This window comes from Centroberyx affinis, unplaced genomic scaffold (genome assembly GCF_046629955.1).
Source record: "Centroberyx affinis isolate AG114_WGS23_722 - 3 ecotype Tasmania unplaced genomic scaffold, CSIRO-AGI_Caff_v1 ptg001094l_1, whole genome shotgun sequence".
NCBI lineage: Eukaryota > Metazoa > Chordata > Actinopteri > Beryciformes > Berycidae > Centroberyx > Centroberyx affinis.
The window spans coordinates 353,406-371,474 of record NW_027279639.1 but is presented as its reverse complement, the minus strand read 5'-3'; the positions used below and the strand labels follow the sequence as shown (position 1 = coordinate 371,474).

At 41.9% G+C, this 18,069-nt stretch overlaps 3 protein-coding genes and 1 non-coding gene across 6 annotated transcripts; 2 read left to right on the top strand and 2 right to left on the bottom strand.

Moving 5' to 3' along the window:
- Window positions 1–342: 342 nt before the first annotated feature.
- On the bottom strand, window positions 343–4,639 carry nit1 (nitrilase 1). 3 transcript variants are annotated; one of them, XR_011695529.1, is made up of 7 exons: window positions 4,501–4,639; window positions 3,978–4,211; window positions 3,360–3,463; window positions 2,900–3,036; window positions 2,194–2,319; window positions 1,195–1,597; window positions 343–1,100 (listed from the first exon to the last, which is right to left on the bottom strand). XR_011695529.1 is itself a non-coding variant. In XM_071523556.1 (6 exons), the coding sequence occupies exons 1-6, from the start codon at window positions 4,587–4,589 to the stop codon at window positions 1,331–1,333; spliced, it is 957 nt and encodes a 318-aa protein (XP_071379657.1). In that variant the 5' UTR covers window positions 4,590–4,639; the 3' UTR covers window positions 343–1,330. The 3 variants fall into 3 exon arrangements, 1 of the variants encoding a protein (XP_071379657.1); XR_011695530.1 differs by having other exon boundaries at window positions 1,216–1,597; XM_071523556.1 differs by having other exon boundaries at window positions 343–1,597.
- Window positions 4,640–5,126: 487 nt separating this feature from the next.
- On the top strand, window positions 5,127–8,419 carry pfdn2 (prefoldin subunit 2). Its single transcript, XM_071523534.1, has 4 exons — window positions 5,127–5,233; window positions 5,838–5,926; window positions 6,306–6,429; window positions 6,921–8,419. Exons 1-4 carry the CDS (start codon window positions 5,153–5,155, stop codon window positions 7,110–7,112), a joined length of 486 nt encoding a protein of 161 aa, XP_071379635.1. The 5' UTR covers window positions 5,127–5,152; the 3' UTR covers window positions 7,113–8,419.
- An 805-nt stretch (window positions 8,420–9,224) lies between these two features.
- Window positions 9,225–9,306, bottom strand: trnas-gcu (transfer RNA serine (anticodon GCU)). Its single transcript has one exon. It is a non-coding gene; the product is annotated as a tRNA-Ser (tRNA).
- Window positions 9,307–9,869: 563 nt separating this feature from the next.
- On the top strand, window positions 9,870–14,857 carry b4gat1 (beta-1,4-glucuronyltransferase 1). Its single transcript, XM_071523552.1, has 2 exons — window positions 9,870–11,005; window positions 12,357–14,857. The coding sequence occupies exons 1-2, from the start codon at window positions 9,905–9,907 to the stop codon at window positions 12,546–12,548; spliced, it is 1,293 nt and encodes a 430-aa protein (XP_071379653.1). The 5' UTR covers window positions 9,870–9,904; the 3' UTR covers window positions 12,549–14,857.
- Window positions 14,858–18,069: the final 3,212 nt, after the last annotated feature.

Below are 18,069 nucleotides of genomic sequence, written 5' to 3'. Positions count from 1 at the left end.
TCAAATAGCTGGAATAAAAGATCATGGAGTACCTAACGAAAAATGACTATAATATTCATATAATGCTCCCATATGGACTTTTTATGTGTCTGTCTTACTTAATAGAGAGTTTTTAGTGAACATATTGTGCTATATAATTTAACATTTTATTTAATTCTGGACACCACTGCAAAGGTTCAATATTGCTTCACCATTTCAACCATAATGTCTGCAGTTAAAGTAATATAATATATGCCTTAGATGTATTACTATTGAGCAAAAGAGATGAGATATTCATATTGAGCAAAAGAAGAGATTCAAACCAAGTGAACTTCAGTTTTCATCAAATTTATGAGTTTGCAACCATACAGGGCAACAGTAGGCCTGTTTCATCATGACACATTACAGTTGAGGTTTTACACATGTATTCAGTGTTACAGATAAGTAGTTTAACACAGGAATGTTTTAGGCTTTTACAAAACCTGAAGGAGACAAACCAACTCCTGATTTCTTTCTTTCTCACGATCCAACAGTACCATCTATTGATCATGATGAGTAACATCATTTAGACTCAGAGCTGCTCACTCGGGACGACTTTCCTGGAAGCCTGAGTCCATCGTCTTGATCGGACTCATGTGTGCAAGCTGGAATCAGATTATCCAGTGCAGCGAGCGATGACACTTAGATGATTCAGAAATAAATCAGTGAAGCTTCAGAAAAAAGCAGAAGCAGAAGCAGCTCATTTTCGCCTCAATCACAGAGAGCATCAATATTCAACAGCTCAGATGACTCATGTTTCGTTAACATTGGGTATATTTGTCTTTGACTCAAAGTTTGCAGAACAACCGCTCCATGTATGAACCCCTCCAGTGTTTGATCAGCAAAGTTTTAGTTGACAAGAGTGTATCCTATCTTTCTGTCACTGTCAACCAATGTTTCCATTACCCCATCCTCCTCCTTTTAATCAAACATGTCTAACATTATTAATTTTCTTGATCTGTTTATAATGTCTGTCCTTCTGTTTATAATGTCTGTCCTTCCTCTTCCTCCAGAGTACACTGTTTCAAATAATTGAATCACTTGAAGTTCCCTTGATTTACCATGACAGAAACTTGAACAACCTGAAACAAAGGTGAAAAATGAAAACATGTTCATCAGGTTTTTTAAAATATGTTTGACAAATTTGACCTGAATCCAACTTAATGAATTCAATACCTTATTTCCTTAGTGTCTTACATGTGCTGGTGATGAAAGACAATATCCTGTTCAGTGTGTCTCTTGTTTACTGACTGCACCAAGAAATATTCTTAACAACCTGGAACACAGTTTGAATCTTGCACTGGTCTTGTGCTCAGGTTTGCTCCAGACTGTGGTAGAAGCCAGTGTCTCTGCGGTGCTGCTGGACAGGCATGTTCCTCCTGGTGTCCCTGACCTTCTCCAGGTCGATCTCCACCAGGCACATGCCTGTGTTCTCCCCTCCGCAGTCGCCCAGCACCACCCCCCAGGGGTCCACCGCCAGGGCGTGGCCGAATGACGAGCGCTTCTCATGGTGCCGGCCCACCTGGGCTGCCGCCAGGACGAAGCACTGCGTCTCGATGGCCCGCGCACGAAGTAACACCTGTGAATAAAAACTATTTTGTGAACAGGAATACATTTTTTTCTGTTATTTAAGGCTGCACTAGGCAACTTCGCATCTCGGCTACAAATGGCAGCAAGAGGAGACTGTCTGAAAAAGCATCCATACCTGACACTAAAATTATATTTGGGTAAATAGAGCGAATCTACGGTGGGATGTTCTTCCCTGTTGCAACCCCACTTTGTGACTTAGGTGGGTAAGACAGGTGTATTTTTACATAAAAATCTTGCCCTGTGCAGCTTTAAAGATACTATTACAATCCATTGCATCAGTAGAGTGTGGTATGTGAGCCACTAATATGTCTACTTTTTTCAATTTTTTGTTGACTAATTAGGTTGTGTATTTCTCATTTCTTGCTGCGCCTGTTTGGGTTACACAAAAGAAGGTGTTGCTTATTAAAGCAAGGCTTCATTTTTCCCTTTTGGTTTGTACTTTGTGCTGTATCTTAAAGTAATCCACTGCTTATGTAGATTAACAACAATAAAGCCAATAACATGGTAATTAAATCTGTCACAGAAATGCTGCCAAGTCGCAGTGAAAATCAAAACAGTATGTCCTCTTATTGTAACTGATCCCACCTCCCAGTGAGCGGCTCCTGTTGCAACAGTGAAGGCTGATGGGTAGGTCAGGATCTCGGCCCCGTGCCTCTGCAGGGCCAGTGATAACTCAGGGAACCTCAGATCATAGCAGATACCCAATCCCACCTACAGCAACAGTAACAAAATGGTCAGAACAAAGATAATGAGTGACAAGCAAATTAATCTTGATGTCAAACTGCACAGGTGCATTTCTGGAAGTTATATGGCCACAAATGCCCCTTCCTGTGCTTGGTAACATTCTCTTCAGAGACAACATCCAGGGTTGCTACAGTTTGCTCATCAGGTTTCACAACTTTTTAAAGACTATTTCATATACATCAGTGCAGTGCAGTCTCCTATTAGCAATTAGGTAGTTCACAAAAATGTACTGTATATCTCAGGCCTTGGTTTGTTGACCTGCAGCCACAGTAACAATTTGGACTCATTGTAATCAAGAAATTTGGGTTGATTTTCTGTAACCAAACCCAACAGTGACAAAACTTGACAAAAAAAAACAAAACATTTTGATAAAATTTCCAAAATGTTTTCGATATTTTGCATTTTCTATAAGGTTTTCAGACCTGGGAGAACATTTTCAAATTCCACAACTGTTCAATGTTTTCTGACTGTAGGAACACATATTGTGTATTTGTACATTTGTACTTCTGTGGTTACTATCTCATGAACAGGGTAAATGGAAAAACACCTTGCCGATGGGTGTTTGGACCGTGGGCAGGAGGGCGGGGCCGGGGATGGTGAAGGCACTTTCTTTGAGGGATACTCCCCTACCTGGCAACTCCACGTCAAACAAATGGGACTTCCTGTAGACTGACACTATATCACCTGTGGGAGTCATGAAAAGAGCATCAGTGTGAGTGTGTATGTGTGTGTTGAAGGAGGGCTGTTTTCTGCCATGAGGTGAAAAACATGGACTGAGAGAGAGAGAGAGAGAGAGAGAGAGATTATAGAGAGACAGAGGAACTGTCCAGGCACTGACTCTCACTCACACACACACACACACACACACACCTAGACTGATATTCATCTTGATGCTTTGGCAATATTGTCTGTGAACTTTCATGGCAATAAAGCACATTGAATTGAATTGAATTGAGAGAGAGAGAGAGAGAGAGAGAGAGACAGAGAGAGACAGAGAGAGAGAGTACCTTTATCATTAATGATGATGTGGCTGTTGTAGATTCGCTGGTCATTTTCCCAATCATGCCCTCGTTCATGAAATCCTCCAAGAGACAGCCACACCTCCAACTTCCTAGAGAGGGACGGGTTAAAATACCAACTGATACCTCTAGCAATCATAAATAAATGCCTAATAACCACAATTAACTGCCAAAGTGGCTTAGTAGAAAGACATAAGACACAGCCAAAATGTGACATAATTTTGCTGGTTTTAAATTCCCTCCATGTGACTTTAATAGAATAGAATAGAATAGAATAGAACCAAGTATTTGACAGATGGCAAAGTGCAGGAGGAGTTCAATGTTAACCAAACAAGCACAAAATTTTCACAATATGATATTTTGGCGCAATAAAAATCAGATTACAACAGCTTTGGAAACTGTTTTGAATTGAAATCATAAAGATATTTACGTCCCAATCTCACAAAATGATGCAGGTAGCAGCTACGGACAACTATGGACGTTGTCTCAAGCTGTCATAACATCTATACAACATTGAAATGTTTGCTGAGAATAGAATAAAATAGAATAGAATAGAATAGAATAGAATAAAATAAAGCAGAAAAGTGTTTGGCATGTGGTGTCTACCTGGCCAGCTGAGTGTACCGTGACACCGTGTCTCCTGCCAGGCTCTCAGACAGCGACAGGGTCTCCTCTCGGCTGGATCCGATGTAGTCGAAGCCCTCAGGCAGGAACACCATGCTGGCACCCTTCTCCTTGGCTCCCTCCACCAGCCGTTTACAGGCTGAGAAGTTGGCCTCTTTGTCTGGGGTGGCCGTCACCTGACAGACTGCAGCCACTGGGTGAGAGGAGGTGGACATCCTAGAAGAAGAGCATAATGTGAGGTGAGGAGAATTTCATGCCATGCAAACATAAGACATGCAAAAACTGTGAGACGTACTGTAGCATCAAAATGAAGCCATTTTCTCCTCTGTAAAGTGCAGCCAATGCTAAACATGGTTGAACATTAATTGTCCTAGATCTTCTACACTAGACTGTTGAATATCAAGGACGTCAAGGAAGTGTTGTGGCTTCATTAGGTATAGGATACTTAACTATACTATAATTAAACTAGGTGGCAAACATATTCCTCTCCCTGTCAGACACATACCTGTGTTGGAGCCTGATCCTGTATCTCCAGGCTGGGGGGGAGACCAAATGTTTTGCCTGCGATGTCAAAATGCACCTTAGAGCGAGCATTGGTTAATATAGAACCTCCTTGGTCCGGACCTGTCACCTCCCCTCCGTTTAGTCCCGTAACTGGCTTCTTTCTTCTTCTTCTTTGATGTTTATCGGCGGTTAGCAACCAACGTTAAGGCACATTACCGCCGCCTACTGGAAGACCTAGACCCTACCGCCTTCTTTCTTGTTCTTTCTTTATTTCTTACTTTTCTTTGTTTTCTTTAGTTTTGTTTTATCGGTTGGTAAACAACTTAAAAGGTGCATTACCAACACTCCCTGATCTAGAGTGTGAACTGGGGTATGGAACATTTTCTGTGTCACTTTTCTGTTCCATATTAAATGGACATTACATTTAAAAGGGATATTGGATTTTACAGATAGCAATTTCGGGTGCTGAATTGAATTTCATGTATTAAATTAAACTGGTTTAGTGCATAGGTTGTAGGCTAGAGGCGGCTGCCAAACCCTCACGAAGAAGTAGTAAACTGGACTAGACTTCTACACAGGCAATCACGCAGACAGCTCAAGACTGCCTTTCTGGGTCCTCAGCCGCCCCACCACTCTAGCAACACCCTTCCAAGATGGCAGCCAACAGTAGCAGCACGGGTAGCAAATCCAGCAACAGTGCTGGAGCAAAACAGTCCGGGCCTTCTGCCGAACAGGTATCGTCGCTTTCCCCACAGTCTTCTTCGTCAGTTTATTATTGTCCGTCACCGTTCAGTCGAGTCCCGGCGAAGCTACAGCCGTTAGTCTCACGCCCAGCTAGCCAAAGCTAACGTTAACAGGCTAGCTTCCCCATCGCCATCATCTATCATTCTGCTTTCTCACCACATAGCGTGTTGCAGAGTCAGCCAACATGAATCTTAAATGTTATATTCAGCTAGCAGGGGCACAGAGATTAAATGGGATTTGTCCTCAGTTTATGCATTAAACTAAGTATTCAGTGGGATCTTGAGTGCATTTAGCACACGCCTTAAAAGGAAGGTCTTCTTTGGTGAATGGGTCTGTTCCGTGTAGTTGACTGGCAGTGGGAAAAGCTATTTTTATCATTGGAGACCACTCAACGCCACTTTTTGTTTGCCAGTATGCAGTTTTGCACAGTGCTTTCCATGTGTGTAAATGGATAATCTGCGCATTATTTCCTTGTGAACAGTCTGCAATCCAACGAGCCAGTAGTGATTTATAAATAAGATTAGCAGGTTGTCATTCTACACACAGCGGCATGTCTTGTACAGCTGCTAATTGGTGTGTGTTTGTGTGTGGCAGGTCGTGGCAACGTTTCAGAGGATGCGTCAAGAGCAGCGCAGTATGGCTTCTAAAGCTGCAGAGTTGGAGATGGAGATCAACGAGCACAGGTTGGTCCTGAGGCTGACACTCCTACCTGTCTGCACCTCTCCCTCTGTTGTTTCTGCTGCTCGTTCCTCACTGTCACTGAATCTCCCACATTGGATGGATCCAGTCAAGTCTGGAGCGAAACACTCATTTCCCAGCCCTGCATCAAGGCTCTTTATTTTCATTTTCTTGACATTTCATGCATCTACCAGTTTTTGTAGTGTGTTGTGTTCTGTTATCATCTTGTCCAATTCATTTGTGAACAAACGCCTCAATATTTTTATATTCTTTCTCACCTGCACACATTAGTAATTTTTCATTGTTCTGTGTTTTTATCATGGATTTTTTAGCTATCTTGGTGGAGTGATTCTTATTTTTCAACATCACTGTTTTTTCATCCAGCTTAGTAGTTGACACCCTGAAGGAAGTGGACCCTTCTAGGAAATGCTTTCGTCTGGTGGGAGGAGTGTTGGTGGAGAGGACAGTAAAAGAAGTTCTACCAGCCTTGGAAAACAACAAAGAACAGGTAATGTACCAGAATGAAAACAAGTAAACTAGTTATGTTATTGATTGTTAATCCCCTTGTGTAAAACTTGTGAAGAATAGAATGTGCCACTGTTCTCTGGACCACAACATCAGTGTTGTATTTTGTAAAAATCTATTTCAATTTAAGGTAGACTAAAGAATATTTTGGATGCTTTAATACTACAGCAACCTTTTTTTTCCAATGATAGGTGGTATGAATGCATTATTATTATTGGTAGATATTTTGTCATACTGCTGATTCAACCTATAGACAAATCTATAATTAGCTGGTGCTCAGACCTTGCCAGTTTTGTCCATCAACTCGGCTCACACTCCTGTATGAAATTATGTTTTTCACTTCACCTGCCTGACTGACTGATAGAATTTATATTCATTAAAAGACATAAAAATGGATGCGGTCAGAAGAGAATTTTAGGCACAAATTGAAACTTTAAAAGAAGTCTCACTGTCTTTCCCTTTGTTTTTCCACAGATCTCAAAGATCATAGAGTCCATCAACACACAGATGCAGACGAAAGGGCGGGAACTCACAGAGTACAGGGAACGCTACAACATCCGATTGGTGGGAGAAGGCGAAGGAGAGGCACAGGGCCAGTCAGCGGCGTCCTCCAGGGACAGTGAAGGAGGCGGGTCCAAAGGCGGAGCTGGTGTTTTAGTGTCATAGCTTGTAACAATGGAGGCCGATAGTAGGGCCCTATGATTTCTGCAATACTGAAAACATAGGTGGAGTCACAAAATCTAGGTTTAAAAATGGAACTCTGACTTAAACACAGGATAATTTGGGATTGGAGATGTGGGGTTACATTTCTGCAAAAAAAAAAAAAAAAAAAAAAAAAGAAAGCATTTGTATTTAAATAATTTGCAACATTCTTAGATGAACAGAAACAAATTCAAACAGCACCCATAACATCTAAGTGGGGCTATGTGTTAGACGCTCTGCATATGTTCAAAGTGAATGTTGGTGTGCCTGTGTGTGTAATTGAGGGCGTTTGTCTTACACCTGCCTTTCAATGAAGCTGACTTTTTCTTTTTTTATTGCTGAAACATTGTGGCGTAAATCATCATATTCAAGCTTCTAAATATTTCTTTTAGTCTTGCTCTGTCATTTACACATGATGAAAGCCAGGGATTAATATTTTACTGTCTCTGGTTACAGGAAATTATTTTTTTTCCATGTGACAGTTGGTTGTCTAGGTGATGAGATTAAAGTGCAAGGTCTCCAAAAAATAATTTGGAACACCATAAAACCCAAGACAATGTGGGGGCTCGCGGCTATCAATAAACACTTCACCGCAAAACATGTTACTTGCATTTTGTAAGCACTGATAAGTATTACAATGCAGATTTTGGATTAATAAATGTAAGAATGATAAAAATGCGGGGAAATCAAAGCTGATTTCATAGGGCCCTACAGTAGGTTAAAATTGTACGCAAAGCCACCCTTGCCAAGGCGTAACGGGTCCTGGAAGGCATTTTGACAGTGGACGTTTTTTTGTGTGTCTTAAGCATGAACAAGAGATTATACTGTAAACCTTTTCACTCCGGATCCAAATGAATCCTTCACTGTGTTGTTCACCTTCCCTCTGTGAAACAGTTAACATGTTGTTTACAACTCAAAAGATTTACTCGCACATAAGCCACACTCAACAGGTCATTGGCCATTGACCATTATACATAGTTATAGTCAGCTGACCGGTGAGTACTACCATAGCACCTTCATGAATAGGGCACATTATCAAAAACATCATACCGGGTTATCGTTCTCTCTTTGATTTGATGTGTAGCAGCACATGATCGTTTTAGCTTGGATCAGGTGTTCTGGAAACCGGAAATCGATGTATGTTAACCTAGCTTGAACAGAGGAAATGCCTCCTAGGACCTGAAGCGCACTGTCCACAACGTTCATATAGTTATGAGGACAAAAGTGTTTGTTTTTGTTAATGGTTATGAATTAAAGAATGTCACAATTGTGCTTTGTTGTGTGGTTTCTTAAATTCTTGTTATGGCGCATAACAATAAACACCTAGTCTGCCCTACTGTTTAGAACCCAATATGAGATCTGTACCAAACTTTTTTTCAGATAGTCACCCCAGAAGGCCACCCAAGAAGACAGTATTCACCCTCCCATGTTTGGTAGTTTTAGGATTGAAGGCAATCCTCTTTAAGAAGTCTCAGTTCTGTCTGTTACTGTTTACAGGCCTGTATTTCTGGAAAACTTAACGATATTAAAATTCTATTCAAAGATAAGGACTGCACACATAATCACCTCATCTAAATTTGAAAAATATAAGGTCTTAGCCTTAGCTTTGCCCATCTCCACATGGTCCTTTTGTTTTAAGGATTTAGATGATTAAGTGTGTAACACGATCAAGTTCAAGTGTTCAAATCCTTAGCCTGTTTGGAAAAATCTGGGTACAAATAAGTGAATAATGCTCTTCCCTCCATTGACATCTGCCATAACAGAGCCCTTGAGCAAGGCACTAAACTACCAATTGTTCCTGTGGAGCTATTCATTGTCAATCAGTTTCCAGCTGTAAATCTATTTTCTACAGGCTATGGCGTAAATGTGTGCAGCACGCCTGTTAAGAAGGGCGGCTGAAGAAAATCATCCATTCAGCAAAGCTCATCTTTGTCTTAATACGAATAAAAAAGGGAACAGGAATAATATGACAACGGCCTTTTTCTCATATGCTTGTTTCTAAAAACACCCCTCAGACAGCCACAAAAATTGCGTGGGGACTACACTACCACACAAATATTAAAAAGTATACCATGTCGACGAGGATGGGATTCGAACCCACGCGTGCAGAGCACAATGGATTAGCAGTCCATCGCCTTAACCACTCGGCCACCTCGTCCTATGAGAACCTCCCGTTTACCAAATGACTCTATATAGTGACTTGTTTCTATGTCCTGGCCTATTTTGGGTGATTGTTGTACATTACTTGCCTACAAATCATTTAACCCAACTTAAATTGTACCGAGTAGCGTCAATACGCTTTTCTCTACACCCGTGATAGGAAGTGTAAGTTTTAACAGCCAAAGCCTAATAACACACCGCTCTGAACCAAATTCAGCGTCGCGTTTACTCCCGACAATACGGTTATTACGCATCGACATGCGCCAGTGTCGCAGCAGCAGCAGCGCAGAATGGTATGTTTTGATGGAGACCACAGAAACTGGCACAATTTAAAAAAATATGAAAGAGACTCGTACAAAAAATTGCGATCGGCAGCCATATGAAAACTTGCGGCAGCGTTGCCACTAAACCGCTAAATTATGGAATCAATTATGTGCCGCATTCCCAGCCTTATTGGCTTCACTGTTCGCATTGTGGTAGCAATGTAGGTAACGTTAGCTGAGACGCTTGGACAGACCCGACGAACAAATAGCTGCCTGCTCAGCGTTTGAACCTGCTTCATGTACAGTAATTAGCCGGTTTGCAGTTGCTCTGGAATGCATCTCTCCAAGAAATGTTCAGTCTTCAAAGTAGTGCTGAGTGCTCTGCTGATAGTAGCGCTCCTGCAGCTCATATACCTGTCTTTCCTATCCAAGTTCCACGGTAAGCAGCAGCGTTACCGCTACTCTGAGCTCTTTGGAGGCTCTGGTAAGAAGAATGCGCACCCCGAGAAAAACTCACGGAAAGAGCGTCTGAGGTACTCGCTGTCCACGGGGGGTATCTTTGACAACAGCGGGCAATACCGAGTGTACAAGAACTTGATCAAAAGTGATTTCACGACAAATCAAAAGCCAGGATCTGACGCCAGTTCAAATGTCCTGGCTTTAGCCACGCACACAACCATCAACAACCTCTATCACCTGGAATCTCTTCTTGAAAGGTGGCAGAACCCTCTCTCTGTGGCCATATTTGCACATGGGCAAGATGTTAAATTCGCCACAGCATTGGTCTATGCCCTCAGCTTCTTCTGCCCTCAAATCCAAACCCTGGTGGACTTCCACTTGGTCTGCCTCTCAGGGGAGATGGCCAGTTTCCCTGAGCAGGACCGTGAGCATTTTGCAGGGCTGGAGGACTGTGCTTCTGTGTTCTCCAGACTGGAGACCCACAGGGATAAATACAAGAACTATGCCATCAGTGGAAACATCTCCTACCCCAACAACCTTCTCCGTAATGTTGCCCGTAGTGGCACAGAGTCCTCCTACATCCTGGTCATCGACATCGATATGGTGCCAAGCGCTGACCTGCACCAGCAGTTCCTAGCCATGATCATGAGGCATGAGCCAGCGAGTGACGAGGTCTTCGTCTTACCCGCCTTCGAGATCCGCCACGTGAGGAAGCTGCCTGCTACCAAGTCAGAGTTGGTTCAGCTGTATCAGGTTGGGGAGGTACGGCCGTTTTATGAAGAGCTGTGCCCTCGCTGTCAGGCCCCTACCAACTACTCTCAGTGGGTCAACAGTCACGTCAGGGGCTCAGGCCCCCTGGAGGTCGCCTACACACTCACCTGGGTGGACCCATGGGAGCCTTTCTACATCGGGCCCCACACCGTGCCTCTCTACGATGAGAACTTCAAGCAGTACGGCTTCAATCGTATCAGCCAGGTTGGTGTAAACAATGGGACACACAAATAGTTGCAGGAGGTTATGTAACTTCATCAGATAGAATTTGCAAATACTTTTTGTGGTTTATTTTAGGCCACCTGCTAGATGGGTAGGGTTTGCCGCATAGGGCGATACAATAATTGTCAGAAAGTTTAGACAATCACAGGGACATATTTGACAGTTTCTTGAAGGAATAGTTCACTCCAAAATGAAAATTCAGTCATTAGCAGCTCACACCCATGTTGAAACTCCATGGAAGTTGGTAGGACCACCAGACCATCTCAGCCTTCTCACAAACTGCTAGTATGGGACCATCTTTTTATAGTTAAAAAAATAGCATAAAATGTCTGTCAAATTTCTCCAAACAGTTTGTGCAGCATAATCCAAGTGTTTGTAGTCAAACAATTGCACTATGGGTCCAAAAGTCCAATATTTACCATCAACATTATATTTTCCTCACTGAAAATGCTCTGGCTGCGTGCGCACCGTACAAGCATGCCAAATTCACAAGTTTTGTCCCATTATATTCCACCACCACCCTTGAGAACACGAACATGTCTTTTTGTCAGCATTCCCTTTGAGTGGTACGTTGGTCTATATCAAGTCTAGGGCTGCAACTAACGATCATCGTCAATATTGATTAATCTATCAGTTTGTTTTTTTTGATTAACCGGGTGAAAAGGTAATGTCTGAACTTCATTTTGGGGTGAACTATTCCTTTAAATCTGCTTGACAACTTAACTTACACTATATTGTCAAGCAGGATACACTTAATTATTTGCAAATACTATTTTGCCCCATGTCTAGAGTTGAATCACTATTTTCTATCCTACTAAGCCATCTTCTTATACCCCACCTCTACTCTGTCACTGTCCCTTCTTTGTACTTGTCTTCTCCCCTATATTACCCTCTTCTTTCTACTCTCCCACTCCTATGCAATCCTCTGCTCACTGTCTCCTCTCTTCATTGCTATGCCAACATATCTACACCTCTGCCCATCTCTTTTTCACTCAAATCCTCTTATGCCTCTCATCTCTTCTCATGGTTTCCTCTACTGTCCCTCACAACACTTTTTTCATACTATATTCTCTATCTCCTTATGGCCCCCTTTTTTTCTTCGTCACCTCTCCCTTCTCCTTTCCACTTGCCACCTTTTCTAAGCACATTTTCACTCCTCTCTCCTTCTTGTCACCTCTTCCCTTTCTTCTCACCTCTTCTACCCTCTCTACACAATCTGTCTCATCTGTCATTCTCCTCCTCACCTCCTCTTTCTCACCTCCTCTCCTTTCTCTCCCATCACTTCCTCCTCTTCCTCCACGTCTGCCTCCTCTTCCGCTTCCTGCCTCCCCAGGCCTGTGAGCTCCATGTGGCCGGATACAGGTTCTCGGTGCTGAGCTCTGCCTTCGTGGTGCACAGGGGCTTCAAGGTCCAGGGTGAGTTCCACTCCAGGAAAGACGAGGAGAACAAACGGAACCGGATTCTCTTCCGCAGCTTCAAAGAGGGTCTGAAAACCAAGTACCCGTCCTCAGCCCGACGCTGCTGAAAGGAGCTGAGGACTCATATCGTTCTGCCTGTGTCAGTCTGTAAGGAGGTTATTGGTCTTCTTGCTGAAAGGGAGGATGTACACTTTTCAGATTTTAACCAGATTTAGCCCCCAGTTAGGCTCTCCCCACCCAACTTTGAAGATGAGCATAAAAACCTGATGTGCTATTTTTTCTGTGATTTCTTGTAATGTAGGAAATGTAGGAATTGAATCTTATCCTACTCTTATGCTCATTCTAAGTCCTTCTGAATATGAGCATCAGTTAATTGCCTATAATCTACAATGTTCTCTGGGGCTTTCTGAGAGCACCTTGTTGGGGTTGGGATGGAAACTTTGGTGCTTAATCAGCTCAAATCTGGTAGTGTGTAGAAACCCACCCCAACTGGAAATGAAGAAATGACTATTAGAGACTCATTGCGTCAGCACTGCTGAGAAATTAGTTTATATCCCATGAGCTAACTGGTGCTTGACCCAAATGGAAATCTAGAATCAAAGGCATTTGATAGTTATCACTGTTAAAGCATGCAAGGTAAAAAGACACAGGATTATTTTCATCAGTTCTATTTTAAAACATTTCCTGGGCTAGTGCAGATGCTGTATTGTGTTGTTGACAAATTGCCATGTTCTTGTGACATCAGTATATATAAGTATTACAGATGGTACTGGACAAAATACTGTAAAATCTCAGACATCCTATTGGTACGGACATTACACTTATCTGAATCTATAACAATGACTACAAGATAAGTTGAACTCATTTCACCACTACTGAGGGGGCTAAGATAACACACTTTTCTGTCATGAATGCAACATTTTTCCGCCTGGTAGTTGGAGTCCATGCAGTGACTAGAGGGTCACAGGTTTGAGCTCTGAAATAGCCAATGTGTCCATCCCTGTCTGAGTGTCTTTGAGCAAGACACCAGATCCTTACTTCCTCCAGGCTGCACCTGTGCTCTGACTGCTCTGGTAAAATGTGCACATGTATGTGGCTCAGAGGGATATCCCAAGAAACAAAGTCCTAATTAAGATGTGTGTTAACGTGAGGTTTAAGCTTTCTACAGTTCACAACAGCTGATCTAAGGTCCCCTCATTCCTTTTATCCCACATTTTCCCACAAATTTACCACTCTTCTATACAGTGGGAAATCACCTCTGAGTCACAATTGCAGTTTTGAATTCTTTGTGAATTTTGAGCCAATCTGCATATGTGGTCCAACCACTAGATGGCACCCAAGTGTAAGTGTGAGGTTGCAGTACATTAGCCTAAAGTAAGGGGAAGACACACTACCACAGAACACAGGGATTACACAACACCAGTGTTGTTTGGTGCTTCGAGGGGTGTGAACTACACTGCACTACAACTGTCAGCACATTTCATAAGTTTTCAGTACATTATGACTGCTCATTCTTGCCCGAAACTACAGTATGTCTGAAGAGATTATTCTTGCCTCATGAGAACAACAAAGCACTGAGAAACTTTTTAGAGAGACATTGTGCCACACTAGCATTTTGCCAACACTGTATATTGATGGTTTAGCCTATGGAAAACTACTATATTATAACACTAAGGATCTGACGTTGTTATTAGACTAGATTATCTAGGTTTTGGGTGCCCAAACCTTTTGACATAGAAAAAGAATATGCGATAGGACAGAGTGGAAATGTAGCAGTTGGCAGAGAGACAAACACTACTGGACAATATAAACCTGGTCATCAAAAGGATTGTTGAGAAATGCTTATCTCAAAACTACTAGTAAATAAAGTATACATTATTGGGCATAAACATATAAACATAATACTCTCTCTCCCCCCCCCCCTCCCCCGTCAGATGTTTGCATACTAAACTGCTAAGCAATGTCTACTTCCTTGACTACCACTACTGATTTCTGTTCAGTGAAATGCATATATACAGTATATGTACCACATAGGCTATATACATATCTAAAAGATTTTTTTGTTTACTTTTAAGTGTCAAATGTTATTAATTGCTATTTGAAATAATTTACTTCCTTGGTTGTTTATAGTGTTTGCTATGATATATTTATATTGTGGAAACTGGAAATGACTGATCCTATATTTGAAAAATGACCCTGACCACGGAAACTGTAGCATAAAATTATATTTGGTATGGAACATTTAAGAGCTTTTGTTTTAGAACCACTATGAAATAATTAGGTATTTTGGAGTGAGATGAATTTCAAGAATCGACTTAAAGTGTGATGATGTGGTGTGGTGCTTTATTTCTCATGTGTCTTTTCCTTTTTGAGTATGCATTTTTTTTTATTTATTATTTCTGTTGACAAACGATAATGCCTGATTTGTATTGTTGGAATTTCTATTAAACCTACAATATGACTTTTATTTGACTCTACTTAATCCTTTACTTATAACTGCAGATACACTCAATCTTTACAACTACTGAACATCCTAGTCATCCCAAAGCTCTTTGAGCACTTGGAAAAGCACTATACAAATCCAACCAATTAACTGTTTCTTGAAGTATCACTTAAAGGTAAGGAGGTAAAGGAGGAAAGGCGCTCAATGCAGGACAAGCCAAAGAATAACAGCGCCTTATCTTAGAGTCCCAGAAACATGTCCCTAAGTAGTTCCATGAAGTAGACTTCCCTCAAGTCAGATGAATTTGCATCTGATGTTATAGAACAACTGCAAGGTGTGAGGTGGAGGGTTATTCACAGAGAGAAACCATGTAACATATCAGGAGGAGTATCATTCACAGAGCATTTGACACAGTTGACATTCCCTGTGGTGTAACATGGCTTAAGTGGGGGGTTTAAAGGCATCCCTAACCAATAGCATGCAAGGGGTGATTAAAGGGTGATTCAGGCCAGCATCCAATTAAAAGCTCCTATTTAGTAATTAAGATCTGTATTAAAGTGGACTAAAGTGGAGAGCCCAGGAAGGAGGGTGGCAACACTAGCCAAGTACCAAACCAACGATATCACTGAGGAGGGATCTGTGTCACTATCCTATTAAATATCTCTCTATGACAAAAATCAATTTTAGAAGATTGATGTAGGAAATCAAAGATATCAATTCAATACCAAGTTATCGATTTGCAGAGCTTTAACAACAACCAAGGGTTGATCAGTGAGCTGGCCATCTGTTTGTGAAGTAGAGCACGTGTGAGATTTGTCACCTGACGACTGTCCGTGGCACTGTGGCATTTTGTGGCTAAGCCTGCATTACTGGGCTCAATAATGAGGCAGACAGGTTAAGAGGGAATAGCACGCAACTCCAAAGCTTTGGATTTAGACGTGGTTGGTCTTTTGCTTTCATTAGGCACATCTAATCATCACCCACCTAATCAAATTCTTGAGTCATTAGTAAAATATCTGGCACTCTTGCTTTCTTCCCCTGGTCAATTTATCACACCTTTCTCTTCAAATATCAACTCTTATCCTGACTCATTAGTGATTTCTAAACAATATCTTATTTGCTTTTTGACCACCAAACTTGTCTTCTCTCTGCCCCCAACAGAAATCACCACACATCACTTATTATCTACATACCTCCACCTCCTCCTCTTGTACCGTTATCCTCCTTTCTCCCCCCCTCCTCCTCCCACAGGCTGGGCAGTTGAGATGTCTGATGTGTCAACAGCTTTGTAAAGAACATGCTACTTAAAGACGTTTGTTGCATAAAAATATCTCAAATCTCTTTATTGTATCACTTAAAATCGTTATTTTCCTGCAACACACAGCTCCCTAAGTGGTCAGTGGCAGTTCACTTGATGAGAAAATTCTCGAAACTTAATATTTAATTATTCTACATATACCTTTCTTCTACCTACTGGTATTCATTTTCTTATCCCCCTCTCCCCCCTCTACTGGGTGTTACTGTAATGTGGCAGAAGGTGCAGAAATGTAAGGGGGGCGGGGGGCTGGGGGAGGAAGAGGAGGGTGGCTTGTATGGATCAGGGGAGGCAGGTTTGGTGAGGTAAAGTGGGGTTTATCTCGACAGCTTTGGGGAGTGAAGGCTTATTTGGGTCAGAGAGCTTTACGACATAAGCAATTAGGGCTGCCCTCTCTTGTGTACGCTAGCAGGAGGGAGGCCTCCCGCCATCTAGATTATCCGCCCTGCTAAGGCAAAGAGAGCTCCACAGCTTCTGGACAGTGGAGGGAGCCAGCTGGAGGGCGAGATGAGGAGGTGGCGGGGGTTCTTTGAGAGGGGAGGAAGGGTGAGGCCGATGAGACCAAGGGGTCAGCTTGTAGACAGATAGGGCCTTCTGCACGGGTCAACGAATGGGTGACAACTGAAGGAGTCAATGACCCATACTGATGACAGGCATTTGTGAAATGAAATGTGGGTACAAATGAATTGGTTGCTTGTCCACTGTAGCATGTTTAACAGCAGTTTAAAGGTCCTGTGATGAATAGGGCTATAGTGGATGTTTACACTACTCAGTTCAACATCAGCGATTGCTTTGACTGGAAGGTTTACAAGTGATTAGAGCAAATGGTCTCAAGGGGGATATTAAATTGTATCTTTTTACAAACATGGAATAGATTACATTGCTAAAATTGTATATTTTACAAGATGATTTACTTTTAATTGGAACTGTGGTGGGGCTGTGTCCAAGCAATTAATCAGATATAGATTAAGCAGTTTGAAAACTGTAATAAATGTGTTGTCTGTAACTCAAAATAAAAATTGTAATTGCACCTGGATCAACTAGTATTTGAGAATACTTTTTTGGGTTTGCTTTAACTTACTTATGTGTCTACTGCATGGGCTTTTACCACACAGGAAAATGTAATAGGTGATAAAAAACCTTAGACAATCATAGGAACATATGTGAAAGTCCGCTGAGTATATTTTTTAAATGACAACTTACCCAGCACTACCTGAATTGTCCTGATGAAGTAAAACCCACTCGTCTGGTACTCCATGCAGGCTCAAACAAATGCTAAGAAGTTTTTTATAAACGCTACTTGACTCAGGTTTGGTGTTAACCTGCAGCGTCAGATTTAGAGAGGTTATAAAAAGTTCCAAGATAAGGGCTTCATCTCAACATTGGCCTCTCCTCTCTTCTCCACTTCAGCTTCACATGTCAACTGAAGTAGCGTTAGATGGTGGGGAGTATAACCTCTACATTACTGAAACTGCATGGGTTCAAATTACAGTTCATGTTATATTATTACCGCTATCTTTCTACACCTCTATGAGTTTAAACCCTGGTCCACGGTCCCATGGCAGTCCTACCTTTCTGCAATTATCACACCTTCCTCCTAACACACACCTCCCTTCCACTCTCTCCTCTTATGTTAAAAACCTGCATTTGTGAATATGGAGGGCGAGTAGTGTTTGATTGTCTCTCTCGGGACTATCACAGCAGATTGTAACCTCACGCTGAGCATGTCCCTTTCGGAGATGAGACATCCGTTTCACTTAAACAAGTGAAGGCTTAGCTGCCATCAATGCCAGCTTTAGGAGAAGTTTACCTGTCTGCTTACGGAAAAAAGCCTCTCAAGCAAAACGCACACATATCACTCTGCTTCTAA